Below are 27,229 nucleotides of genomic sequence, written 5' to 3'. Positions count from 1 at the left end.
ATTTCCGGACCCAGTCAACGCACGCTCTGACCTCCAACCTTTCAAAAGACCATCGGAAACTAAAAACCCTTGTCCTTCAGAAAAATAACAAATAAACCCCTGCGTGCACCGCTGGCTTCCTATCATAGATGGCACCTTCTGTAAATAAATGACACATTATGGCATGTTTCACAACGCGATGCTTTTGCGAACGTTGGGTGCGGAGAGCGTCAGCAACGCCTCCAAAGGCAAGCCTAACTGAAATGGCTGTCCATCATAGATGGCACCTTCGGTAAATAAATGAAAAGTTATGGCACGTTTCACGATGAGGCCCCTTTGCGAACGCACGCGTGCGGAGTGTTGGCGGCGCCTCCAACGACAAGCCTAAATGAAATGACCAAACTGTCCCTCTTCCGTCGCTTTTGTGCTTTGGGCACTCTCTTCAAATGAAACCATGTCAAATTAGGCTACTAAACTGAAATGTAGCTTTGTTTAGCTTAATCTAATATGTTGATTAAGTGGAAATTAGGAGCTCTTCCTGATTGGGTTTAAGATGGCAAATCGTCCACCATTTTATGTGCCTTCAAGTATTTCCTTTAGATGTTGATCGATTGCATTGAAATTTTGAGTTGGACTAGATATGATAGCTCATCATCAAAAATAAATACTTCATCAAGTTTTAGAGTTTTATGTGAGGTAAATAAAGCATTGATGCACCTAATATCCAGCAATTTGTATCTTGTTTTAATTCATTCTCGTAAACAAGTAGGTCGATAATGTGTTCGATAATAAATCAATATTTATTTTTTTATTATGATAAATAATTTATTTGTATAGGGTTTTGTGTTTACTTTGTGTTTCGACACAATACTTAGATTCTCATTTTTTTCAGTGATAAAAAAATATTAAAAGTCAAATATTTTAAAATAAGACACTTTCATCATGTTAAATATTTCATATATATATATATATATATATATATATATATATATATAATCAAATATGCATATTTCATAAAGAAGACACTCTAACTACATCGAGTAATTTATTATTATTATTATTATGAAAGATGATGTTTTTGTTAAATGTATCATATACAAAGGGATATATCATAAGTAAAGGAAATAATTTATATATAATAGGGATGTATCACGAGTAAATAAAATATTTTATTATATTAGGTCCTTCGAATGTATTTTTATAGTGATGAATATACTTAACTTTATTAGCTTTAAACCTGATATAAAATATTAAAATCTAAGTTAATAATAATATAGTCAACAGACTCTTATAAATAAATCTAACCTACAAATGAGATTTTATTCGGTCAAAATGTCAAACATTTATGTAGATGAGCCTCTCAACGGGCTGTCTTATAGATATGGCCTGATTGTCGACTATGCTAAGGAGCTTCTCATCATATACTAATATTAAATCGGTTTTGAGATTAATTTTTACTATTCGATCGATTAACTTCATTGAATCTGAATTACTAGCTTAAAATATTTAAATCTAAATTAATAATAATAAGCTCATCAAATTATTAAGACGACTGACTTGCTGTTGCACCGTTATAAATTGTTCAAATTAAAAAATTATTCTTTTCAAAAGAGTTATTTGAAAAGGTGATTTCGTTTGTAGTTATTTTGATAATTATTTTTTACCGATGATGTCTTTTATGAAAATATCTATAAATAGGTATATAAATAGGTATTTGAGAGTAAATCATGATAAATATATCTTTCTTTTTTTTTTTCTTCTTTCTTGATAACTCTCCGATTGAATTAGATCTTCTAAAGATTTGTTGAAAAACCCAGAGCAATATTGTTTACATCAAACTATTTACTAAAACCCAGATAAATATATCTACTAAAACTATTTACATCAAACCCAGAGCAATATTGTTGAAAAAAATGGTATAAATATCATTTTTAGAAAAATATTTATACATGTTTCAAGCCTAAATATATTTCCTATAGTGTTATTTGTTTCCATAATATTTTCATCCTCTTTGTTGTATTTTTCAATAATCAAATAATGATATTTTGTGAGTTTATACAAATTCATTACGGAGGCCACAAATACCATCAAATTATTGAATCAAAATTTTATTCGTTTGGATCATTTTGATAGAACAAATTTTACCCATTGGCAAGACAAGATAAAGTTTATATTGACTACTTTAATGATCTTCTATGGGCTTAATCCAAATCATCAATCAATTCCTAATCAAACCGACAATGAAAATGAATGCTGAACAAAAGAAGAAAAATAAAGATAGAGTTATATATAGAGGACATATTCTTTATACAATAAAACTATCTGCAAAAGTAATTTGGAATGTTTTGGAATTTAAGTATCATGTCGATGAGGAAGGTATAAAGAAATTTTTAATTTCTAAATATTTTGATTACATGACAAGCTAATCTTAGCACAAGTGCATAAGTTGCATATCATTATTAATCAATTGAAGGCTGAAAAAATCAAACTTTCATAACATTTTCAAGTAGGCACTATAATAGTCAAGTTGCCTATTAATAATTCAAAGAATATCATTTTGGAGCAAATTCAAAAATATGTTTGAATCGAGGAGGAATCGAGGATAAGAGATAAGAGTGAGAATTCTTTTGGTAATACAAAAGTATACTTCAAAACAATGGCATGAGAAATTTGATGCAATAATTCTTTCTAATTGATTTGTTCACAATGTTGTAGATAAATATATTTATCTCAAAACGTATGATAACTATAGGGTGATGGTTTGCTTTTATATTGATGATATGAAAGGTGTTGTAAAAACATAGAAGTTTCTATCTTCAACATTTAAGATGAAAGATCTTAGGCAAGTTAATATACTAGGTATCAAGGTAAAAAAAAATACTGAGGGATATGTTTTGAGTCAAATTCATTACATACAAAAAGTATCGAAGAAATTCAATCATTTAAAAATTAAATAAGCAAATATCCCGTCTAACCCAAATATCAAATTAGTCATGAATATTAGAAGAACAGTGGCTCAATTAGAATATTTAAGTGTTATAGGAAGTCTTATGTATGCAACGCAGTGCACAAGACCTGATATAACATTTACAGTTAGTAAATTAAGTAAATTTACTAGTAATCCAAATATAGAGCATTGGAAGGCTATTGAAAAAGTTCTTAAGTACCTTAAATGGACCAAAGATTATGGTCTACAATACTCAAAATTTCCTACTATTTTAGAAAGATATATTAATACAAGTTGGATATTGAGTTTCGAAGATAATAAATTTATTAGGTTTTCACCTCGGGAGGTAGTACTGTTTCTCAGAAGACCAAGAAACAAATATGTATAACTCACTCAACTATGTAATCAGAATTTGTTGCTCTAGTAGAAGCAGGAAAGGAGGCTGAATGGTTGAGGGACTTTCTATTAGAAATTTCATTGACTTTTAAGAATATGAATTCAATTTCTATAATTTGTGATAATTAAGCCACTTTAGCTCATGTGTATAGTGAAATATATAATGGAAAGTCAAGACATATAAGTTTTAGACCTGATTATATAAGAAAATTAATCAAGAGTGGGATTATTTCACTCACATTTATGAAAACAAGTAAGAATTTGGCTGATCTATTTACCAAACCTCTTACAAGAGAAGTTGTAAGATCAATATCAAAATGGATGGGGCTAAAACTTCTTGAATAAAAGATCCATAGCAACCCTACTCAATATTATAAAATGAGAAATAAAGAGTTCAAATGGTAAGAACAAGTCATTGACATGTGGAGTAGTTTAGCACTTTAAAATATTTTACTAGTCCCATCTAAAAATGTTAAAGTACTGGTTGTCACCGAATGAGGGTTGAGTTAATTATACTTTTAATGAAGTTCAGTGAAGTTAGGACAAGTATTTAAAAAAATGACAAAGATAGTATAAGAACTTTATATATATGAACTTAGAAGCGGTGGCGATTGAGAGTTGGAGTTTCTCTCATAAAAGTTTATGAACTTGAATGAGCCCAAGGCCATATTAGGGTTGAACGAGAATTTATGAGGAATACAATAATATTATATTTATGTGTGTGGTATCACCGGTGTTATCATTATTAGTAATAAATTCAAAGCTTTTATACACTTTGTGATGCTTACACTTACGTAAGTAATACTCAAATCGAACGATATATTTTATTTTATTTATAAATACTATTTAATCATTTGGAGAAAAAAATTTAAATTTGAATAAGTGGGAGATTGTTATAAATTGTTCAAATTAAAAAATATATGTTTTTTTAAAGAGTTATTTGAAAAGTTGATTTCTTTTGTAGTTATTTTGATAGTTATTTTTCAAATGTTATATCTTTTGTAAAAATATCTATAAATAGATATTTGAGAGTAAATGATGAAAAATATCTCCACATCCTTCTTTTTTCTTGATAACTTTCTAAATGATTGAATTAAACATTCTCTAATTTTTCCTTTAAGATTCTTTATTGTTTGCTAAATATAGATGGATTAACATATCTACTAAAATTATTTGCATCAAATTCATAGCAATCTTGTTAAAAAGAGAGTATAAATATTATTTTTAGAAAGTGTTTATACATATTTCAAATTTAAATATATTTTCTATAGTGTTCTTCATCTCGTATCTTGTTTTCATCCTCTTCTTTCTCTCTTCGTGTATTTTCCAACATGCACACTTGTAGGCCATGGGAGCAGTACGGAGGGCTCGATCCGAGCTATGCCGGCCGCGATGTTCATCATCTGCCCACCATCCTTGTTTGCTTAATCCTTATCCGTCGTAAAGCCGAGCATTAGAAGGAAGACGCACCTGAGGGAGGCTGGCCAATGTTTCTCGCGGTGGCATCCGTGACGACCATGAGGATGGCGAAGGCGAGAAGAAGAAGAAGACGATACGAGAGCTCCCATTTCTTGGATGCAGCTGAAGGGCAAGTACGAGGTTGACCAAGAAGGTGCTGATATATAGGAACGTAGGAAGGTAAGAGATTGATGTGCTGGGCGTGGAGACGTCTGAGAGCGACTAGCTAAAGCGAGCTTCCATGGATCATGGAGGCCAGCCGGAGAGATCACAGGGTTCACGGCGAGCAACTGAGCGTCGGGAGAAACATGGTCGGTTGGCATCAGGGGTTGGTGAAGTGCATGTTGTAGGTCCTACTTCCTTCCTTCCTTCCTTCCTTCTCAATGTAAGTGTACAAACTTCACACCAAAGTTCATGAGCTGTATCTTCTTCATGTGGCTCATACTCGAATTGGGGCCGCATGAAGCTCCACAACGCCGACTTATCCGACGCCTCTTCCCTCCGCCGCTGGGTCGACGCCCTCCTCCCCGATGAGGTCTACAACCTGACCGCCCAGTCCCACGTGGCCGTATCCTTCGAGGTCCCGGACTACACCGCCGACGTGGTCGCCACCGGCGCCCTCCGCCTTCCCCCAAGCCCATCCGCTACTACCTGGCCGGCTCCTCTGAGATGTTCGGCTCCACGCCGCCGCCCCAGTCGGAGGCCTCCCCCTACGCCGCCGCCAAGGTGGCCACCCACTGGTACACCGTCAACTACCGCAAGACCTACGGCCTCTTCGCCTGCAACGGCTTCCTCTTCAACCACGAGAGCCCCCGCCGCGGCCAGAACTTCGTCACCCGCATGAATCACCCGTGCCGTCTGCCGCATCCGCCTCGGCCTCCAGACCAAGGTCTTCCTCGGCAACCTCTCGGCCGCCCGCGACTGGGGCTTCGACGGCGACTACGTCGAGGCCATGTGGATGATGCTACGTGGTGGCCACCGAGGAGTCCCACACCGTGGAGGAGTTCCTCCAGGCCGCCTTCGGCTACGTCGGCCTGAACTGGAAGGACCACGTGGTGATGGACCCCAAGTACTTCCGTCCCGCCGAGGTCGACAGCCTCAGGGGCGACTCCACCAAGGTGGGGTTCCAGGAGCTGGTGAAGATGATGGTGGACCATGATCTGGAGATCGCCGAGAGGGAGAAGGTGTTGGTGGACGCCGGATACATCGACGCCCAGCAGCAGCCATAGATAGAATCAAGACATTTGTTTTCTCTGCTTGGTTGTTGAACTCATAGATTGTTTCGTCTCGTTCAAAAACTCGAAGCTTTCCTGTTCTTCTCTTCCTTTCCGCTTCATGTATTCCCTTGCATTGTATTCTGCACCTTAATTTGGGTCCGATGAATCCACAATCTGTCGCGGTCAAACCACGGAGGTCAAAAGGCGGCTGCAATGGACACGTCAAAGACTGCGTGGAATTTGTCTTTACGTGCACTCGGTGAGGTCGATTTCTTTTTCTTTTTTTGTGTGTATAAATATTAATTGCATGACGGCGATAAATATCAGCGGAAATATTGTTACGAGTATATTCCAATGAAGAAATAAAGGCAACAATTTTCTCATTAAAATATCAACGACTAATTTGTGGCGTAAGTAAGTGGGAATTTATTTATACTCGAAAATAATTAAAAGAGAAAAAGAAAGGAAAAGAAATATCTATCTCCTCTGTGGCGATGGCATCGCCTCGTCCGCCGCTCACCAGTTATAACAGCCAGGGCAGGGATTCCTCCTCCTTTGGCACGCGCGGAATCCCCTAACGACCCCCATGGCCATAGCTTCCCGTTTCTCCCCCGTTTGCCTTCCGTCCCCCTCATCCCTTTTCCGGTCCGATCGTCACGGCTCCACCTCCATGCCGCCACCGTTGGCTTCCACGCCCCACGGTATTCTTCTTCGTCCAGATCGCTTGCGTCGTGTTCGACCAATGTTTCTTATCTGTCTTTCTTTTCCTCCCTTCCGGTGACAAATTTCTGTGGAGTTTTTGTTGCCCATACTTTTCTGTCGGAGTTGCGGCTGTTGTTTCCTCAATTGAGATCCGTAATTTCGTCTCTCCGCGAGCTTGGGAGACCAAATTTTCAGGAAATCGTTTATGTTCTCACTGCTTTATGTACATCCGCAAATTATTTTTTGCTTCTTGAGGTTCATATGCAGACTGTGCAACGCAATTAACCCCTAAGATTTACAATAAAAAGGAAAAAGGTGTATTTTTTTTACTTAGATGGTTATTTGTGTGGATTAGTTTTGGATTTACTTTTATTAATGCATTTACCTGGGCAAGAAGTATCCATTTCTATAAGCAATTAGCTAACTGCTGCTTTTCATCGATGTCCTCAATGGGGATGAAGCTCTTGGTGCTTATTATTTTTACATTAAATCTTACTAAGCAATTATTTCTTTGTGAAGCGGCAGATTTTGCTGGTGCATGTTCTATGATATACCGGCACAAGCAAAGGTTTGTAAGGACAATCCGAGAGGCCAGTGTTGCTGCAGCTCCAACTGTGGAGGAAACTAAAGAGTAAGAATATTTTAGATTGATATGACCCACACATATTAATGATATCTATTCCCAACTGTGGAGAAAATTAGAGCTAGCTTTTTATTTTACCCTGATATCTGCTGAATACTAGTAATAATTATCAGAACACCATATTCATAATGTCTGATATTGGTTTCTTTAACCTTTCTAGTGACATTTATCTTATATATTCAAATCATAAAGGTCATACTAAACATGGAACTTGATGGCCATACTCTCTCTCAAACCAGTTATTTCGGTCTGATCCACTAAAATATTTGGAAAACAATATTTCAAATTGGCTTCCTCAGTTATTTTGAATCAATATCGTATCCTGGCAATAATCTTTGGGAATATATTTACAGATTTCCACACCCGTTGTTGGAAAACAAATGATATATTGGAAAAAGGTTGCAAATTATTGTATATGGAATTAACTCCAGTACTGCACTAAAACTGGCTTCCACAGTAGTCTTTATTTATAAATTTTAGAAATTGTTACCATTTCCAAATTCAAATGGTTTGCAGAATTTGCTTACTGTTTGTGATCCCTTTTAATTAGCTTGTGCTTTTTCTAGACGTTTTATTAACTTGAGAACATTTTCAAGCTTACATTCTAATTTCTTGAATTTTTACAATATGACTTGTTTGTTTTCTCAATATTTCAGGTATACACTTCCTACTTGGGCTGAATTTGAACTGGGGATGGCTCCTGTCTTCTGGAAAACCATGAATGGTCTTCCTCCAACATCTGTATGTGAGGATATCAACTCATCATATAATGCCTTGATTTTCTCGTTTTTCTTCACCGAGTATAACTTTAGTGTTTGACAGGGAGAAAATTTGACACTCTTCTATAATCCTGTTGCGAGCAACCTCGTCCCTAATAACGAATATGGGGTTGCATTTAATGGTATTGAATCATCCATGGTTGATATTTTAGTTGTTGTGGTAATTCAATATTTAACATCGATATGCAAATAATTACAGGTGGTTTTAATCAGCCCATTATGTGTGGTGGTGAGCCAAGAGTAATGACAAAGAGAAATAGGGGGAAGGCTGATCCTCCCATCTTTAGTATAAAAATACGTGTACCGAAGCATGGTTTGTGATATTTTGTTATTGTGGTCTGAAATTTCTAGTTCACATAGGCTTGTTATAACTATAGTCTTGCAATTGTACAGCTGTTAACCTAATTTTTTCATTCACAAATGGAGCTGAATGGGATGGCCCATACAGGCTAAAGTTTCAGACCATGAAGATGTGGCGGAACAAACCACTAAGCTTTTTTAATGAGGTAAATAAGCTATTGCTCCCAAATTTCTTGAAAATCTTACCATTTGGCATTTTCCAATTCTTCAAAGGTAAGTATCGGTCATCTCGAATTATTTTAGCTATTGATTTGATTATTTGCGGTGCTCTGTCTCTTTTCATACTTCTTGAATTGCAATTTGTAACAAAGAATATGCAAATTTTAGCTTTAAGGTGGATCTCTTTTGCACAAACTATGTTGTATCTGAGAACTCCATGCCTTTTTTTGGCCAAATCCTAAATTAACCATAATCAACTCCATCACCTCATCTCCTTTAAACATATAGACAAAATGTAGGAGGGACCTTTTAACCAGTACTCCCACGTCTCTAGAAGAGCAGTGGTATCCTGGTGCCATCCAGTAGATTTAGGGTCCAAACCTTTACTTATGACACCTTGTGTATTTTTCAGTGCCTCATGCACGAATTTGAAAAAACTAAGGAAAAAAAAAAAACATGTATTGCTGTCAAGAAATCTCAGCTAACCTGGCTTCTGCAAGAAATCTCCAGATGTTGCAAATATGTATTGCTGTCATGCCATTTTTCTTAACACACTTTTTTTTCTCTTTTATCTGTATTACTTAGTGAACATGTGACTTGAGAAAATTAAGGGGTTAAAGGCTTGATGTAGGGTCTGGCTCAAGAGCTCAGTGTAGAAGGAGCTTGCGAGAGAGCCATCTTTCCTGATGCAAACAATTTTGTGGCAAGCTGTGCAATTGGCAACATTTACACCGAAGGAGTAAGAAACTACTTCAGCTTTCCTTTCAATTATACTAGAAAATCTTCTTCTCTCTTTGGGTGCATCATATTATTTGAAGAGAGTTTGAGGGGCTATGGATGACAACTTAGCCCATGAATTCAATACAGGGAAATAGCTGCAAGCTGAATCTTGTACAAGGATGCATGGATCCAGACTCTCCATTATATAATCCATTAGCAGATGTAGATGATGGGTCTTGTCCTTTGGACTCGGATTCCGAAGAACAGTGTGCTTCCCCATTGTAATAAAGGTTCTCAGGTATGGCTGCCAGATCTTATTCTAGCATGCTTATAAACATATTGACAGTAATATGCTTGGTTGATGTAGACTGTATTATCCATATACTTTCTACATAAGCCTCTTACTGTTTAGTGTACAGCATGTTTGGCAATCACAAGCATTTGCTGCTTTCTGTTTCCTTCTTGATGGGGGCATTGGTTCTGTGTTACAATATAAAGTTGCTATTTTGCTTCCAGTGTTTATCTTAATTTTCAAGATAAAAACAAAAAGCTCAACATATTTTGTGCTACACCCATTAGTCTAAACATGAGGATTTATTTGCCATTAGAATTTATTACAAATTGGATCATCTAATAGAGGCATCCATCCATAGTGTAAGTGTATTTTGATAGATAATGAGGAATAAATAATTCATGAAACAAAATGCATTACAATGGGATCTTACTAAGAGAAAAAGAGAAACAATAACAGCAGCATTTTGTTTATTACATATTACACGGAGCAAAGTGGACAGGAGATAACATAACATGTAGAGTTGTTGTGCTAAAATGGCAGCAGTCACAACACTTGTACTAGGCGACGTCGACGGCGGCGGACTCGTCGACGACGACGCGGGTGGGAGGGTGGAACCTGCAGTAGGGGCAGCTGGTGGAGAGGAGGGAGGTCGTGCGGTACTTGTCCTCTCCCCCCATCATGGGCATCGCCACCCCCTTCTTCACTGGGCTCACGTATTCCGCCCGGTAGGTCTGCCCCAGAACCCCCTCGACCCGCTCCGTCAGCCCGGCGAACCTGAACTGCATCTCCAGGTGCGCGAAGGCGTCGCCCGGCGGCAGCCGGTACCCGTGTGCCCGGTCCTCCTCCTCCGTTATCGGCACCACCTTCACGTCCATCTCCACAACCCCCGCCACCGTCACCCTCACGCTGTTCGTCTCCCCCGTCCTTTCGACCACCACCTCCCTCGTCCCGGTACCACCGCTTCCCTTCTTACCTTCGCCCCCGGTCGGCGCACGCCACTCGGCCTCGCCATCGGTGGGCACCGTGACCTCCTTGCCGTCCCAGCGGACCGCGAGCGCGTCGAAGCGGTCGTCCCACTTATCCACCCTCCGGGCGGCGACGACCAGGGAATGGGACTCGAACATGACGGCCAGCGCCTGCACCCAGGTGAAGTCGCGCGGCCTCCCCTCCGGCCGTATGCCGATGAAGTGGGCGTTGATCTGGAACTGGTCGTCGGACACTATGGCGAAGTCCCCTCCCTTGGCGCCATGGAAGTAGAACATCTGGCCGTCGCCGCCCACGAACCGGGGGTCGTAGCACACCGATCCGTACCCATTGCAGTTGGGCAGCCTATCTGCATCAACACAAGCCAAAGGAAACACAAAACATGAACGAAGGCAATGCACGTCATCTTCGAGTGAGAAGCTAAGAGTGACGGCCGCACGTTTGCAGGTGGTCTCGCAGCGGCTGCTGCAGTCGGCGAAGCATCCCTTGAAGACCTTGTTCCTCCTGGGCTTCCGTTGGGGGCACTCGGCGGGGCACTCAATGGTCTTATAGCGGCAGCGGCCTCTCGCCAGGCAGAAGAAGCGTTCCTGCCTCGACCTTCTCCTCGGTTCCAGCACGATGTAGTGCGTGGACGCAGGATCCAGTGCTCCCTTAGCCTTTAGATCCTTATAAGCAGCCGAGACGGCTCCCATGGACACCACCACCACCAAGGCGGCAAGCCAGACCAAGATGACGGCCCTCTTGCCACTCCAGACCACCATGCCTTTGATCTCCCTGTGCTCTTCCTGACAATAAGCCCTACACTTGCTATCAAGATCTGTCTCTCTCTCTCTCTCTCTCTCTCTCACACACACACACACAGGAGAAACACCTTCGAGGGGCTTCATATATATATAATATATATACCTCGAAGTAAACGGGATCATAGGTTGACTTGAGATCGATTTACAGCTAAGCTCTCCACGATCTAGGCGATATACTAAACATCTATCTCTGCATTCTGCATCCACCATTCCAAAATACAGCATAGAATGAGGAGGGTCTCATGCAAAGACACCAAAACCCAGGCTTATGCCCGTGGCCGTAGCATTACTTGCGGAGTGATCCGTAGTTTGCGTACTCGATCCGGTTGAGCTCGAGCTTTTATACGGTCTGTGTTGCGCAAGCAACGATCCATAGGCAACACGATCGAGGACAGCGCGTTGATGGTGAAGCCTCCTCGCACTGTGCCTGCCAACTCACGGGAAACGCTGGCGTTTGCTTCTGCTGCTGGACTTCGTCGGCTTGTTCGTGAGCCCCGAGAGAGTCGACTCGTACGGTGGATATACAAAAGAGAGCAGATGGAGCGGCGTCGGACATGCAGAAGGCTGCCGACTGTATGTATGTATGTATGTACGCATACCATCCATTTCATTCCCTCTCGTCGTCTTAATTATATTCGCTTAGTTACAGCAAATCATTCTCTGAAGGCGCAAAGCCATCAGAGTCGCAGTGGAGAATCGTGACGGACGCACATGCCGCACCGGAAAGAACGCCGGTCCTCTTCGCTATGTTCACCGGCGGGTGCCATCTCTCACGTGCACCCATGCACGTCAACTTTTATTTTGTTTATATATACAAATACATAATTTTGGATGAATTGTCGAAAGAATTTATTTTATGTTTATTTTTTGCTTCTTTTCATAATTTCTAATGGGTGTTTCTCATTTTACTGTAATCCTTAAAATGTCTCTTGATAAGATAAACAGTACAGTATCTCCTGAGTATACCCTATGGATTGATCTAATAATTCAGTTATAATATTATCATGTTTTGATAGAGATGTCAAAAAATAACTAATAACTTTATTATAAACAAATAAAAAAAATCTATTTGTAACTCTGTTTTTTATAGGAGATTAATTTTTTTTTGGGTTTTGAGTTTAATTTGTCTTTGTTTTAATATTTTTGAATACATTTTTTTAATGATAAATGTGTCAAAAATATTATAAATAATATAAATATTATATATTGGAGGTTAGACCAAATCGAATCGGTCGATATATATATATATATATATATATATATATATATATATATATATATATATATTCTCATTTCAAATAAGTAAAGCCATGTGGAAATAAACTAAGGAACTGTCGACATTAAAGCATGCGTCGATCTCAAGTTACTGTTCTAACGACTGCGTAGGTGAGGGAAAGCTATGTGCGTGGGCTTTTGACTTGGCTCGTCGACCGATGCCGACCATTAACGGAAGAGGCCATCGACGGTGCCCATCGCATGTGCGCCAACTGTCACTTTGACCTTTGAACTCCGTTCAACACAAAGATTTGACTTTTTTTTTTTTTCAACTAATATTAGTATTTTTATTAAAAAAATGATTTACTTATATAATATAAAAATAAAATTTATAATTTAGCAGAAGATGATGATACAATTATAACAATGTATGAATTACAAATAGATTTGATCCTTTTCGGATCAATATACATGAACATATTCATAACATAAGTTGAGAGCAATTCAATCAATATTTCACAGATTACCAGAACTGCAACCCATCAGAGAGCAAATCTCTCTCACTCCATTATTCTCGCCTTTCATACAAACCAAGTGACTTGTGAAATGGAGTACTTAAATATGATTCATTGTGCGTAAAACAAGCAATAGAAGACCAGGAAATCATTTAAAGAACAAAGGTTGAATGACTGAAACAATGAGGTCAATGTCCAGTGAGCAACAAATGTAGAGAATGGAGGCTTCCAAAGTTGTACATTTCATCTGATATCTTGCACAATCACACCCAGGAATTCATACTATACAGATTGACAGTAATGGCAATTTGACTGTTGATAAATGGGGGAGAAAAAGAAATCTTCAAGGGCACACCAAAAATTGGCAATTAGGAGCAGCCATTCTTGCTTTTCACCTACACGCCAGTGACCAGAAGTTCATGAGAAATGATGGGCAGACTGCAAACCAACTGATGAAAGCCATCGCCGTTGCAGTCTCGAAGCTCGTGCAGTGGTTCTGTGAGCATATGTTGAGATCATTGCCGATCAATACTGTAATGCCGGAAGATGCACAAGCAGCTGCAAATGTCAGTGTGGCCGTGATCTGCATGAGAAATCAAATTAATGCACTTTCCACTGCATAGATATTTACATGAAAAAAATTGTGCAAATCTTATGTCGGGAAAGGAGATTTCTAACTAGTCTGACTTCACAGTTATAGAGACATTTGATAGGGGCACGGTTGGTTTGAGCTCACCGACAAAGTTAATTGATGCATACTAAATTGCCAGATGGGAGACTCTTAAAGGATAAATTTACTTTTGTGAAGTCCACAGATTGAATTTATATGACAACATGCATCCTGGTGTTTATCTGCATGTGAAAAACCTCTTGATTTTGTTTAGAACAAAACCACGAAGCTAACATCCATCATGCAGTCGACCAACTTCCTTACCCCATCTCCAAGAGTAAACAAACGCAGTGCTCGGGGATTCCGCAAGCAGCGTTTTACTAGAAGTGCATATATATCCAGAAACGATGTTGCAGACAAGAGAGCATTCACCATATATGCCCACACTAACAATCTTCAAGAAGTATCTTAATTAAGAAATTTAAAGCGAGTTTTAATTAGATTACAAGAGCATCATGATTTCTTTAGATATAACTAATGGCTTATATTTATAGCTCCTTAGCTGCCTATTCACAAGGGCTTCATCACTCAGTTCGTGAATTTTTCAGAACACAAGTAAATTTGCAAACTAGGCAAAAACAAAAAAGACAGAGACAACCAGCACTATCCATCTATACATCCAAACAGATATCAGTGCAGCATGGCAGCAGTACATCTATTTTGAAAAGTCAAGGACATGCCAGAGAAGACAAATGAAATATCATGTTATCAAGTCGAAACAGACTGTTCTGAAGACCCTTCCTCAAGCTTATCTACATGGATGAAGGTAATGTGTATCATGATAAATACTTTACATAGGGCATTTCAAAGAGAATATTCTTAATTTTCATATTATCGATGATAAGAGCAAATTTGATGGCTTTAAAAGAGACAATAAAAGGCAGAGCAATGTACAAGTTATTGAAACTAAGAAAATGTAACTTGAAAACCAACAGCTGCTGTTCACCATAATTCAGCAATACTAAGACTAACTTGGTCACTTGAAAATGCCGATCCTAACACTCCTTATTGTCGACCTCGACCTCTGTCCCAGTCTCCCAGACTCAGTTTCTTCTCCAAACATGGTAATGATATATTAGTCAGGCTATATTTATATAAACATGAATGTTTGAAAAGAAAGAATGACCAGAAAGTATTACTGTGATTCCTTAATTAAAGGTTACTTGGCGTCATAAGAGGACAATATATTTTCCTCGATGCCATATGAGAAGTTTTTGGGCTTAAGAACGAATGGATAAAATTGACAAAAGAATTAAAATCTATATCCATGGCAGAAAGAACCATGGACAAAACCATAATCAGCAGAGCAACGATGACGGTATCTCCACCTTCTACTTAAGAATTTCTTTTCCTAATCTGATAGTAGTAACGAAAGAAATTCTAGAATCTTAAGAACTCAGCGGCAGTGTGATGAGACATACTCAAATTCTAATTCCTCAAAGGTTCTAGTGCAACTTGAGACATTTGAGGTACTGGTAAAGAGATATATTGGACCACAAGAACATTAACTTTTTGCCAAAATTTACTTTAGGATTATAATCATTATTATTCTGAATTACTTTGGCCTTGTGAACAATTTAGCAAGATAAATTTCAGAAGACAAAACCTCCAACCAGGCAAAAACATGACATCATCACTGCACCATATATAAACCCATAGTACTGAAAAAGGGATGATGTAAGTGTGTATATTACATAAGTGCACGTTGTTACGTGCTAACAGACTAAAAGTGTTGCCCAAATTCTGGCCGATAAACCGATTAAGTCTCCTCATCAAAACAGACACTCGAATACATGTACCTATTTGATTCATGCAACAACTATATTCATACATGCATGAAAAGGGCCTCCTTGGTACAATATGGATTCGCACATGGTGGATCATAAACCTTTATGGGAGGAACATAAATTAAGATATTGTATAGTTTCAGATTATGGTCGCTAAGTTTGAGTGAGCATTAAATCCTTCCTCCCAACAAGTTTCAATTGTTTGAGCAAAGGGCAAGACAAACAGAACCAAAAAGAAATTGACTTGTGTAGCTGTTTGTGAGTAGCCATCAATAAAGTGCCTGAAAATAATAATATGGCAATAACGGCTTGAGAGTCTGACTCATGCTGGAATTTAGTCAAAGGTGCATTCTGACTCTCTTAGCCCATCAACAGTTCAGGAAAGTTCAATGCAAGAATTGCATGCATCCAAGAGAGGCAAGACTAGTGAAGCCCCATTTTATGCACTTTGGCACTAACCACCAAGGATTGTGAACCATTAAAATAAGTAGAATGGAACTTGTATCCAGAAACAAATATCCAGTAACCCATACCCTAACCCAAAGAAGATGGAGGGACCCTGAAAAAATAGATACTTGAAGATAACACAGATTATGATGACGAAAGGCAAACTCCGCGTAACAACAGCATTTGCTCTTTTCCTGGCAGTTGCTGCCAATGCCCACACAAGCATAGTCAAAAGCAATCATTAGTCTTCAAAGAAGTAAATCCTGGTACCAATCCTGTAATGGTCACCTCATGGACAAGTATGATACGTTGGTACGGCGCACACCAGAACATCACTGAGAAAGTAATAGAATATTACTTTTGATAATGATAACATAATACAATGTGCTTTTGTACATGGCCAGACTGGTACAACGTATATGATATTTGAATCCATGACTATCCTTGTTGCTATTGCCGCTTCTCTCTGTAGTGACAGGAGCGGACATTCTACATCGTTTTCTTTGTAATTGACTTAAAGTTGGAGTGATAAGCTCTTTATGAGCCTAATGGAACTTACTCTAAAGTAATTATATTAACAAGTCTACAGTGTATCAATCAGGAGCCTCATAAACCATTGACTTGGTATACTGGCTGAAAGAAATCAATTAACAAGGATACATGCATCATCAATCAAAAAGAAACATTAAGGAAGACAAACTGAAACATTCAGAAGAAGAGGCCAAGGTCTCTTATAATTCAAACGCTGAAAGGTCAATGGATAATTCCTGTAATGGTATATTTGTTTTAAGAATCTGAGTTGTGTTAGCAAAATTTTATCCAAAATTTTATTTTTTATCATACAGCAAACTGTACTAAGAGCAAAGGAAACCAAATCACAATGATCAAAACATGGTGTATAACTATTGTAACCCAGTTGGTAAAGTTCTAACAGTAATTGCATCCACATGCAACAGACTTTGGAACTCCAACACCAAAAGAAGATAACCAATGGAGTATCAATAACATTTGGACTCTCTTTAGACATCCTAAGCATGAAACCAAAAGAAAGATTTGTTTATAACATGAATAAAAATTCTTCCACCCTGATTACAATGTCTTGTTGATCATTTTAATCCTAAGCACATCTATTTATGGTTCTCAATGATATTAATGTCTTAATAAAATAGTCTGTCAAGTCAAGAATGTAGAGAGCACAGTAAGTGATCTCTTCAACTAACTAGTAGAGAGGCTGGTTCTCTTAGAAATGCTTCAGGGAAGAAAAAGGAAGAAAGAAGGGAATCGATGAAGGGCTAAGTTACCAGAAGGCAGTGACGGAGGCAAAATCGCTGGCGGAGACCATGACGCCGAGGGCGGCGGCGGCGAACACAAACTGAGAAAGGCGCAGCGCGAGGCCGCCGGACGTCCCCGGCATGCCCTGGATCTCCTTCATCCTCACCCTCGGCGGGTTCTCGGCTGCATCCGTGAGAGGCGGCGCCTCCACGGGGTGCACTGCCGGCCTGCTCACAAACATCTCTCCTAGGCGAACTCCCAGTCCATGACGGCCGACGAGGCTACCAACTAGGCGTCGGATCAGGTGAAATCCCATCATCATCACCACCCTACCACCCCCCTCGTTAATCGAGATCCCTCTCTTCCTACCTCCAATTTGCCGGACTCCGGAATAAGATATGATTCTTGTACGGAGGACGCGATAGCAAAAGGAGAAGGATCAGAGAGCCGAGAGAGCGACGGCGATCGAAAGAGACAGCCGAAGACAACACGACGAAAAGAAAACACACGAACACAAAACGATCACTAAGAGTGACCGAAGATTTCTAAATGGTTTGTGGGAGCCACAAATTTCTCCAATCACAATACAGGTAGAGCTGTATGGTGTTGTGTAGAAGACGTAAGCGTCTTTAATATACAGGTGTGTGTATATATATATATATATATATATATACCTCAGCGCGTGCTCGGCAAACGTGTAAAGTGGCCGTCTCTTACGCCCGGATGCTTTCTTTGTTCTTACGCCGTTACAGCTATTTATTGAGGACTTCCGTTTCCTCTACATTGCCCCAAAAGACATACCCACCTCGGACGCTACCCGAGACGGCATAACCCTCACAGATGGGACCCGGTCCAATCAAGTGTGTATACAAATATACGCCACGTGGTTTCATGAGGTACGTGTGCAGTATGCTTATGGGCTCAAAAGTCAACGATTACAGAATCTTTGACCGACGACCTGTAAGACCTACAAATTCCATGCATGAATCCGTGGCGTAAATTCATTTACTCGTATTGGATCTCAATGCTTACCTACGTGGTTATTTAACGGAGTGGCGGTGACGGCCAAATACGACCTTCCAAGACAGTGTTCGGAACAAAAGGCTTCTTCCTCCTCTATCATCTTCTCCTCGCCATGAACCAACAAGATCTGGACTGCGTTCTGGTGCCGGCCGGCCTCACCATCATGTTGGCTTACCATCTATGGCTTCTCCGCCACATCGCTAAACACCCGACCGAGACTGTCATCGGCATCAACGCCATCAACCGAGGCATGTCTCTCTCTTTCTCTCTCTCAAATGCATACCTGTTCATGCAGATCTTGGCATCATGATACAGAACTCGACTAAGAACGGAGTCCTGGCTATCCAAACCCTAAGGAACAACATAATGGCGTCGACGCTGTTAGCCACCACAGCGATCATGCTCTGCTCGGTGATCGTCTACCTAATGACCAACAGCGGCGGGAATGGAAGCTCAAGCAAGCACAGCGGACAGGACTTGGTGCTGGGCCACCGAAGCAAGCTGGGTCTCTCCGTCGAGCTGTTCTCCATCTTAGTCTGCTTTGTGTTCGCCTTGCTTCTAAACATCGAAGCCGTTCGGTACTACAGCCACGTTCGCATCCTCATCAACGTGCCTCTCCGGGGCCGGCGGTCACCGGCTCACCTCGATACAGTCATGAACAAGGGGAGCTATTTCTGGTCTGGTGGACTCCACGCCTTCTACCTCTCCGCTGCTTGCTACTGGTGTGCTTCCTGTACCGAGGAGGAGAAAGAGAGTAGTGGTGGTGGCGGTGAGAGGATGATGGAAAGTGCGGTGAGAGGATGATGGACCAGAATCGACCGGTTGGGTCCAGATCTAATCGGTCACATGCAATGTAGTATTTTTAACGCTGACAACATCGCATTATGCATGCACTTTGGCATAAGAGACAACCAAATCTGCACTATCTCACGTCAACAAATGCAATGCACAGAATCATGTGTGTGTGTGTGGATCCCATACTACTTCCTCGACACGTCAAGTTCGTGAGAGTTTCTTTTCAAGGAATTTGGGGTATCGACGGTCGATGAGGAGAGTGCTGCTATTATGATGGTGAGTTTGTCCGGTTAGTGGTATCTTTTCGGTGACATCAAACTCATATTCTAACTTTCATGTTAATGCGGGCAATTCTCTCAACGAGTTAGTCTTGGTGAACAAATGTGTTTGTGACTGATGAATCAGCACGGTCTAGTTCATGAGCCAATATCGAGAGTCTTCGATCGATAAGCTGGTTGCTGAAGTTGGTCACGCTCTTGGGTCGGAGTGGGGCGCCGGAAGCCGTGCGCTGGCATCTCTCGATCGGGATGACGATGGTAGCCTGGTGAACTCCGCTTTCCTGCACATAAGACCCTTGTTGGTTGGTTACCGATGTTGGCCCCTCTGATGATCTAGTCAGTGCTTGGTAGGGGGGTATTTGTTTTTACCTCCCCTTTGCCAGATGCTGACTAAGAGTTTTTATACTACTGCACAAGGGTCGACCATACGCAGGCTTGGTGTGTCAACCGATCCTCGAGGGGCGCATTGGTATCTTTATGCAGTCGTTGTCTCGGGATGTGTGGGGGACGATGCCAAGCAACCATTGTACGTAGGTTTGGCGTGCTAGTCGATTCTCGAGGGAGGTATCAAGGAACGTCATTGTATGGATTCCGACTCGGCACATGGGAAGGGTATTCGTCGGTGGTGATGTGATGATGATAAAAAATGTTCAATAGAAGCAATAAGAACTAGTATCCAAGTATCAGCAAACGATCATCATGGCAAAATTTTGATGCCGACAATACTTTAGATAGGGCATTTCAAAGTGCCTTATGTAATTATTTATAAGATAATTATGATAATAGTTAAGAAATAATATATGTATATATATATATATATATATATATATATATATATATATAATCTATGTTATAATAATATTGAGAAGGATATATAAAGTTATCATAAAAGATGAAAAAAATATTTATATTCGTAAAGAATTAGATATCATTTTGAATAAGATAAGTGAGAATTGTTTAAAATGGTATGAAATATGGTCAGAAAATAATTACTATTAATAATGAAGAAAATCTTAAAATTTTTTAATAGAAATTATAAATAAATATATAATTACTTTAAACTTAATTAAATATATAAAATTTTACATATTTCAATTACGATAAAAGATTTATGCAATCAATCTTAAATAGTTAGAATTCATAAATTATTATTATTTTATAAGAAAATATAATTTACTATAAAAGAATGTCTCTTATGGTATGAGATGCATAGTCATCAATTTTATCTATAAACATCACCCTTAAATAAAATTATTTTTAAAAATAAACAAATATGAAAAGTTATGTTAGGAAAGAAAAAACATCTTTATGTTGTCTTCTTAGATTTGATAAAGATAAATTAATTAACGGTGACAGGTGAAGTGATTCATATATCTCTAGATAGCTGGGGATTCCATATCCCAAATGTCATGTCTACTATAGATCACATCGTCCTCTACATAGTAACGGAATGATTCGGTCCACCCATCTCTCTCTCTCTCTCTCTCTCTCTCTATATATATATATATATATATATATATATATATATATATATATATATATATAAAGAGAAAAATCTTATATAAAAATGGTAGAGAAAATGGGGATTTGAACTTTCGGGTGGGGCCCAAAACACTCGGGAGGAAGAGGATAACAAATGTGGGGTCCACGACAGCACGATGGTAGTCTCGTGATTCATTCCAAATCCCAACCTCTTTCCGTAGTTTTCCTCCAGAGGTTTCAATTCCAAATCAAATCGATCCCAATAAACAGATCGGGGAGAGAGAGAGAGAGAGAGGGATCGACTCCCCTCATTTCCTCTGTCGCCGGAGATCTCTGATTCGTCGGCCCAGATCCCACCTCTCCCTCTCCGTAAGGCAAGTAGGTGGTTGCTTCGATCCGTAGATCCTTGGATTGTTTTGTTCGTGGAGTTTCCTATCTTTGATTCTATCTCACAGATGGATCTGAGCTTTACTCGTGTGATTGGTCTCGGCTCGTAGATCTCCTCTCCCAGTTGCAATATTTGTCGGCGATACACTCTTCTCTTTGGGACCGAACGGTGGTTTCCGGCGAATGGAAGAGGTAAAGCATGTTTCGACCTGTGCTCGCTTTTGAGCTTTTCTAGGGTTTCCATGGTTGCTTTCTCCATGTAGGGACATGATTTTGTTTCTCTTTTTTGCTGAGCCTTTTGTATGGTTTGTGGTTTATGCGTTTGTTCCGCTAGATGAGCAGCTTATGGTTCTAAGGGAGAGAGGGAGTAATTGCGGAATTTTAGGATGGAGGATCTCTCCAAGTACGCCCACAGTCCAGCCCACCTCGCCGTAGCACGAAGAGATCATGCAGGCCTCCGGCGGATGGTCGCGGCGCTCCCGCGCCTCCCCAAGGCTGGGGAGGTCACCACTGAGGAGGAGTCCCTCGCCGGCGAGCTCACGGCTGATGCCGTCTCCGCCGTCATCGATCGGCGTGACGTTCCGCACCGGGAAACCCCCCTCCACCTTGCTGTCCGGATGCGCGACCCCATCTCTGCGGAGATCCTCATGTCGGCTGGCGCCGATTGGTCCCTTCAGAATGAGCATGGATGGTCGGCGCTGCAGGAGGCTGTTTGCACCCGTGAGGATGCAATCGCTATGATCATCGCCCGCCACTACCAGCCCCTCGCTTGGGCCAAGTGGTGCCGCCGCCTCCCTCGCATTGTTTCTTCCATTGAGAGGATCCTGGATTTCTACATGGAGATCACCTTCCACTTCGAAAGCTCAGTGATCCCATTCATCAGCAGGATTGCACCATCTGATACTTATCGAATATGGAAGCGGGGTCCAAACCTTAGAGCTGACATGACGCTGGCCGGATTTGATGGCTTCAGAATCCAGCGTTCTGACCAGACATTCCTGTTTCTTGGTCAGGGTGCTCCGGCTGAGGATGTGCATCCACCACTGCCTCCTGGGTCTCTAATTGTGCTTGCTCACAAGGAGAAGGAGATCACAAATGCACTCGAAGGAGCTGGAGCCAAGCCCACAGAAGCAGAGGTGGCTCACGAGGTTGCTTTGATGTCTCAGACTAATATGTACAGGCCAGGTATTGACGTTACGCAAGCTGAACTTGTTCCTCACTTGAATTGGCGACGTCAGGAGAGGGCTGAAATGGTTGGGAATTGGAAAACTAAAGTCTATGATATGCTAAATGTAATGGTGAGTGTGAAATCAAGAAGGGTTCCTGGTGCTATGACTGATGAGGAGTTATTCACCGTTGACAATGATGAAAGGATAGCCAATGGTGGGGATCTTGATGGGGAGCTTGATGATGTATTGACACCCGAGGAGAGGATGCAGTTAGATTCAGCGCTTAGGATGGATAATTCACAGGGCTTAGATGAATCTGAGGGGAATAGTGGGGCATTGGAAGGTGTTGAGAACTCTGAATCCAATGGTGTAACCAAAGAGAGGACAAGCTGGTTTGGCTGGAGCAATAAAAGGACTTCCAAGAACACTGGAGGTGAGGATGCAGATGATGTAAAGAATAAACACGTGAAGTTGTGCCCAGAGAATGGTCATCATAAATCTGAATCAGCAAAGGAGATGGGAGATATTAAGAAGGGGAAAGAAAAAGGCAGTAAGAAGAAGACCGGAAATGAGTCTAATAAACATGAAAGTGAGTTCAAGAAGGGTGTGAGACCAGTTTTGTGGTTGACTCCAGACTTCCCTTTGAAAACAGATGAGCTTCTTCCTTTACTCGATATCTTAGCAAACAAGGTCAAAGCTGTGAGGAGGCTGAGGGAACTCTTGACCACAAAGCTCCCACAAGGCACATTTCCTGTCAAGGTAAACCGACAAATGTATACGCTATTCTAATTTTTTCTTTATAATTTTTCTAATTCTTTTTTTTGTCAGTATGACCACTACTCTTTCTACTTGCTTGAAATCGAAGAGTAAGCCTTCCTTCTCTAGTGGTTTCACTCTTTTGTCTGTTAAAAGTTGTATTTGCTAATTCTACTGGAAAACCTGCTTTGCTAGTTATGCTGCCATAGTTTATGCATTTGTGTTTTTGTTTTTTTTTATTCATAGATCTATTTACAGGTAATGCTGATAATGCTTCTTTTAGCTGCACATTATCTACTGAAGTATGGTTCAGACATATTGTACTTATTTTCCATGTCAGACATCCTGAACTTCTCATTACCTGGCCATTAACGAAAGGTTTTAAGTTATCCTTATTGAGGAATTCAGCTTTAATCTTGGTTGTGCAATTTTAATGGTTCTCAGTGAAAAGATCATCTCAAATTCTGCTGCAGCTTTGTGTTATTCTTGTTAATTGGGGTGGATTCTTCTGACTTCTACAGAATCCCAGTTTCATTAGGAAGCGTAGCAGTCTAAGTTTGGTCAAAGGCCCTACTTGACGAGTCTTATAACTGCTTTGTTATTGTTTCAGTGTTATGAGCATGTCCTGCAACCCTATCAATCACTGTTTTGTCTCAAATGCTTCTCCAATCTCCATGTCTAAATGTATAGTTTCTTTCATTTTATTGGTGAAATTGTGACGTATTATTTGGTAAAAGGAAAATATTTATTCTAAGGAGGAATGGGTTCCCTCAGCAAATTTTTGTTTTCTTCCACTTCTCCAGCTTGAGAATTTCTCTGGTGGTAATAAAGTCTCTTTTCTTTTTGTTTTCTTCAGATATGTTCCTCGTAAATGACAACGTTTTTGAGATTTGGTTCGGTTGGATTAGGTGCAAATTCACAATAGTTCTTTTTAAGTGTAAATCTTTCTTTCCTTAATTTCACTGTTGGAACCAGCTAAGTATCATTTCTGTCTTGACACTTCTATATAATTTCTCCAGGTTGGAAAATTTGAGAAGCAAATGTGCAATTTTGTTGAGAATATACTTTTTTTGTTTGATCATGTGTCATCATAAACTTTTCTGATGGGTTTCTACTAGCCATTTTTACCCTTAAGGTGTATTTGATGAATTTTTTTGCAATGATCTGGACATTATGGATTGAACTTAAATCAAATAAATCTTTTATAATATATCTTCTGCAGCCTTTGAAATTCAGTTTATGTTCACATAAATAGTTAGTTAATCCAAAAGAATTTCAAAGCATTAATCGTGGTAGACCAAATTCCCAGTATGATCTGTCATGAATTTCCACATATATGATTTGCCTTTAATCTAGTCTTGTGATTTCTTGTCTCATTTTTTTGTTGTCTTATCCCTTGTGTGCTCAGCTGATCTCAGTCATGTGCAATCTTTTGGGTCTTTGTCCCTTCGCCAGATGATGTGATATGTTTATAGTAAGAACAGATTATCTCCTCACACCACCACGAATTGTTGTGGTTGTTGCTTTTGTTTCTATAGCAGTTTATTAAGTTTAAAGGTCTTTCCTTTTGGAGCAGTGAGTGCTGTTGAAGGGCTCATGGAGTGGTCAATCATAAGAATTGTCACCAAGGTTTTTCGTTATAGATCTGCAATGGTGAAATACTTTAGTGGATGAATCTCTAATGAAAGTTTAACATGCAATGACATTGTTTATAAAGCTTATCCTAATAATATTTCTCTTATTATGTCCTTTCTGTTTCTGATGCAAGGTGCACCTCTGTGGATCATGGAATATGACATAACATGTATTTTGTCAAATCTTTGTCTTGTGGTCACGGAATGGAAACAGTCAATTGGATATCGAAGTAGCCATTAATTTTCAGTCCATTGCTGCATCTATGATGTATTTAAAGATTAAAATGGCAAATTTTCATGGGCAAAATTTCACAATTCAATACTGCATCTATGATGTTTTGACTTTCTCAATCATCGACTTAATATTTTTTATAACAATTTCAGTTAGCCATTCCCATCGTTCCTACCATTCGGGTTCTCATCACCTTTACAAAGTTTGAAGAGCTCCAGCAATCTGATGAATTTTCGACTCCACTTTCCAGCCCAACTCATTTCCAGGAAAGCAAAGCCAAAGAAACAGAGGGATCAGGTTCATGGTATTCATGGGTGAAACGAAGCCGAGGCGGGCAGTCTAGTGATAGCAGTGAAGGACGAAGCTGCAAAGATGAGATCGATCCTTTTCATATACCCTCGGATTATACTTGGATTGATGCCACTGAAAAGAAGCGCCGGATGAAGGCCAAGAAGGGCAAGAGCAAGCGAGGTACCAACAGAAAGCAATCCACCAGAGGTTCAGAAGATCAGCAACTATTGGATGGTTTCGAATAGCAAACCAAGTGCTGTATATCCGGAATGTTAGGTAAATTAACACAGGTATCGATATGTGTATCTAGAGATTCATATTCATTCCATTTCGGTGAGAAGTGTGTGATATCCTCAGTACCACGCTTAAGTAGTTCTATTTGTTCTTTTTTTTGCTTGATGAAATGGTCAGTAGCAACCAGCTCACCCCTCCCCCCCCCCCCCCCCCCCCCATTTGAGGGTGTTACCTGCATTATGTTATGGATGCATCTATATCATTAAAAAAATCCAAAAAAGAAGAAGAAAAATGTAGTGTTCAATCAAAGAACAAAGTTTCTAGTGTGATCCACTCCTTTCTTGTTTTCCAACTTTGTTGTACTTAAATGATGTCAAGTAATTTATGTTGATCGTCTGATGCATTTCATTAAACTATGTTTTACCTGCCCATTCTGCAGTGTAGTTTCTGTCTTTCATGAATTCGACGCTGTTGTTACCATCAATGCGCAGATTTGAAGTTTATTCTGTCTTTCTTTGTTTGTAGTGGATGTTAATTTGATTGTTATGCTGCAATTTCTTTTAATGAAAATGGTTTGCTTTGCTGGGTCTGACCATTTATGGTCAACTAGGTTAGAACTTACAACACTCTCAGTCACAATATTGCAGTCTCAAAAATATATTATTGCTTATATTACATAGACTGTTATTTTGTTATCGATAGTTTTCAGATCAATTGGCATAATTTTAATTTTTACCTCTGAGAAAATTATATTTAGATATCTATGTTTTCAAAGATGAAATATTTAATTCTGTTCATCATCGTTACTTGTTTACGATCAGTATTTTCACTGTCCTCTCTTTCAATTTCGTTATCCTGCTTTGTTATTTAAAATCATTCACGTTGTCTTTGATGCTCTCCTTCCTCTGTCGAGCCTTGCTAGAGACGAAGTCAGTCCGCCGCCTCCTCGGTGGTTCCTTTGGCGGAGCCCCATGCATCTCCGGCCACACGGGATGCTTTGTCCCCCGATGTCTGCCACCTGACTTATACAACTCTATTATTGATCCAAGAATCATATAAGTCGAGACACCAAACTGAGAAGATGTGTATTGTATTTACGAAGGTACCTGACTGGCTGCATCACTGGCGATGCCTCGGCTCTCCGTCGCCATGTTCGCCTGGCCGAGGTCACCTCATCCTCCTTCGTTGACATCGGTGGCGCGTCCTCTCCCATATTCCCCTTTGCCACACACACACATCAACTCGACATTTCAGCCCGTCCCCGCAGTCATAAACACGAACGAGACAAAAGGGATACTACATTTCTCGCACCTGAGAAGGCCCCGCGGCAGCAGTGACCAGAAACCGCAAGCTCCTCGGACTTCCCCCCGGCGATGGCCGATCCGAGAGGGACGAACCTGGCGATGGCGCCGGTGAGGACGATGCTCGCCATTCTGTTGCTTTCTTGTTTGTGGTGGTGCGGAGGTGATGATTAAGAGGAGGAGGTATTTATAGGGCGGAGGAACGCACTCATCTTCTAACATCAAAGTAATAAAAGACTCATCTTCTTACATTAATAGACTCATCAAAATAATATTAGTTTCTTACAATGGATGAACTA

General features: G+C 40.1%; 4 protein-coding genes, 1 long non-coding RNA gene and 1 pseudogene across 9 annotated transcripts; 4 read left to right on the top strand and 2 right to left on the bottom strand.

Moving 5' to 3' along the window:
* The first annotated feature begins 5,240 nt into the window (after positions 1-5,240).
* LOC135627843 (GDP-mannose 4,6 dehydratase 2-like) lies at positions 5,241-6,009 on the top strand (annotated as a pseudogene).
* A 484-nt stretch (positions 6,010-6,493) lies between these two features.
* On the top strand, positions 6,494-9,818 carry LOC135627842 (protein POST-ILLUMINATION CHLOROPHYLL FLUORESCENCE INCREASE, chloroplastic-like). 2 transcript variants are annotated; one of them, XM_065134214.1, is made up of 8 exons: positions 6,494-6,698; positions 7,219-7,330; positions 7,999-8,083; positions 8,165-8,243; positions 8,321-8,434; positions 8,515-8,627; positions 9,272-9,379; positions 9,508-9,818. In XM_065134214.1, the coding sequence occupies exons 1-8, from the start codon at positions 6,584-6,586 to the stop codon at positions 9,643-9,645; spliced, it is 864 nt and encodes a 287-aa protein (XP_064990286.1). In that variant the 5' UTR covers positions 6,494-6,583; the 3' UTR covers positions 9,646-9,818. The 2 variants fall into 2 exon arrangements, with proteins under 2 accessions (XP_064990286.1, XP_064990287.1); XM_065134215.1 differs by having other exon boundaries at positions 6,495-6,698; positions 7,225-7,330.
* A 192-nt stretch (positions 9,819-10,010) lies between these two features.
* LOC135627841 (uncharacterized) lies at positions 10,011-11,807 on the bottom strand. The gene is made up of 2 exons (XM_065134213.1): positions 11,079-11,807; positions 10,011-10,988 (listed from the first exon to the last, which is right to left on the bottom strand). The coding sequence occupies exons 1-2, from the start codon at positions 11,665-11,667 to the stop codon at positions 10,213-10,215; spliced, it is 1,365 nt and encodes a 454-aa protein (XP_064990285.1). The 5' UTR covers positions 11,668-11,807; the 3' UTR covers positions 10,011-10,212.
* A 1,513-nt stretch (positions 11,808-13,320) lies between these two features.
* Positions 13,321-18,519, bottom strand: LOC135627434 (uncharacterized). The gene is made up of 2 exons (XR_010492603.1): positions 18,381-18,519; positions 13,321-13,755 (listed from the first exon to the last, which is right to left on the bottom strand). It is a non-coding gene; the product is annotated as an uncharacterized LOC135627434 (long non-coding RNA).
* Positions 18,484-19,296, top strand: LOC135627433 (uncharacterized). Its single transcript, XM_065133535.1, has 2 exons — positions 18,484-18,619; positions 18,667-19,296. Exons 1-2 carry the CDS (start codon positions 18,484-18,486, stop codon positions 19,173-19,175), a joined length of 645 nt encoding a protein of 214 aa, XP_064989607.1. The 3' UTR covers positions 19,176-19,296.
* Positions 19,297-21,162: 1,866 nt separating this feature from the next.
* Positions 21,163-25,820, top strand: LOC135627840 (uncharacterized). Of its 4 annotated transcripts, none has more exons than XM_065134210.1 (4): positions 21,163-21,300; positions 21,382-21,505; positions 21,648-23,241; positions 25,257-25,820. In XM_065134210.1, exons 3-4 carry the CDS (start codon positions 21,700-21,702, stop codon positions 25,638-25,640), a joined length of 1,926 nt encoding a protein of 641 aa, XP_064990282.1. In that variant the 5' UTR covers positions 21,163-21,300; positions 21,382-21,505; positions 21,648-21,699; the 3' UTR covers positions 25,641-25,820. The 4 variants fall into 4 exon arrangements, with proteins under 4 accessions (XP_064990282.1, XP_064990283.1, XP_064990280.1 ...); XM_065134211.1 differs by having other exon boundaries at positions 21,167-21,304; positions 21,424-21,505; XM_065134208.1 differs by having other exon boundaries at positions 21,167-21,304.
* Positions 25,821-27,229: the final 1,409 nt, after the last annotated feature.

This window comes from Musa acuminata, chromosome BXJ2-11 (assembly GCF_036884655.1).
Source record: "Musa acuminata AAA Group cultivar baxijiao chromosome BXJ2-11, Cavendish_Baxijiao_AAA, whole genome shotgun sequence".
Lineage (NCBI taxonomy): Eukaryota > Viridiplantae > Streptophyta > Magnoliopsida > Zingiberales > Musaceae > Musa > Musa acuminata.
This window is presented reverse-complemented; position numbering and strand designations above follow the sequence as displayed.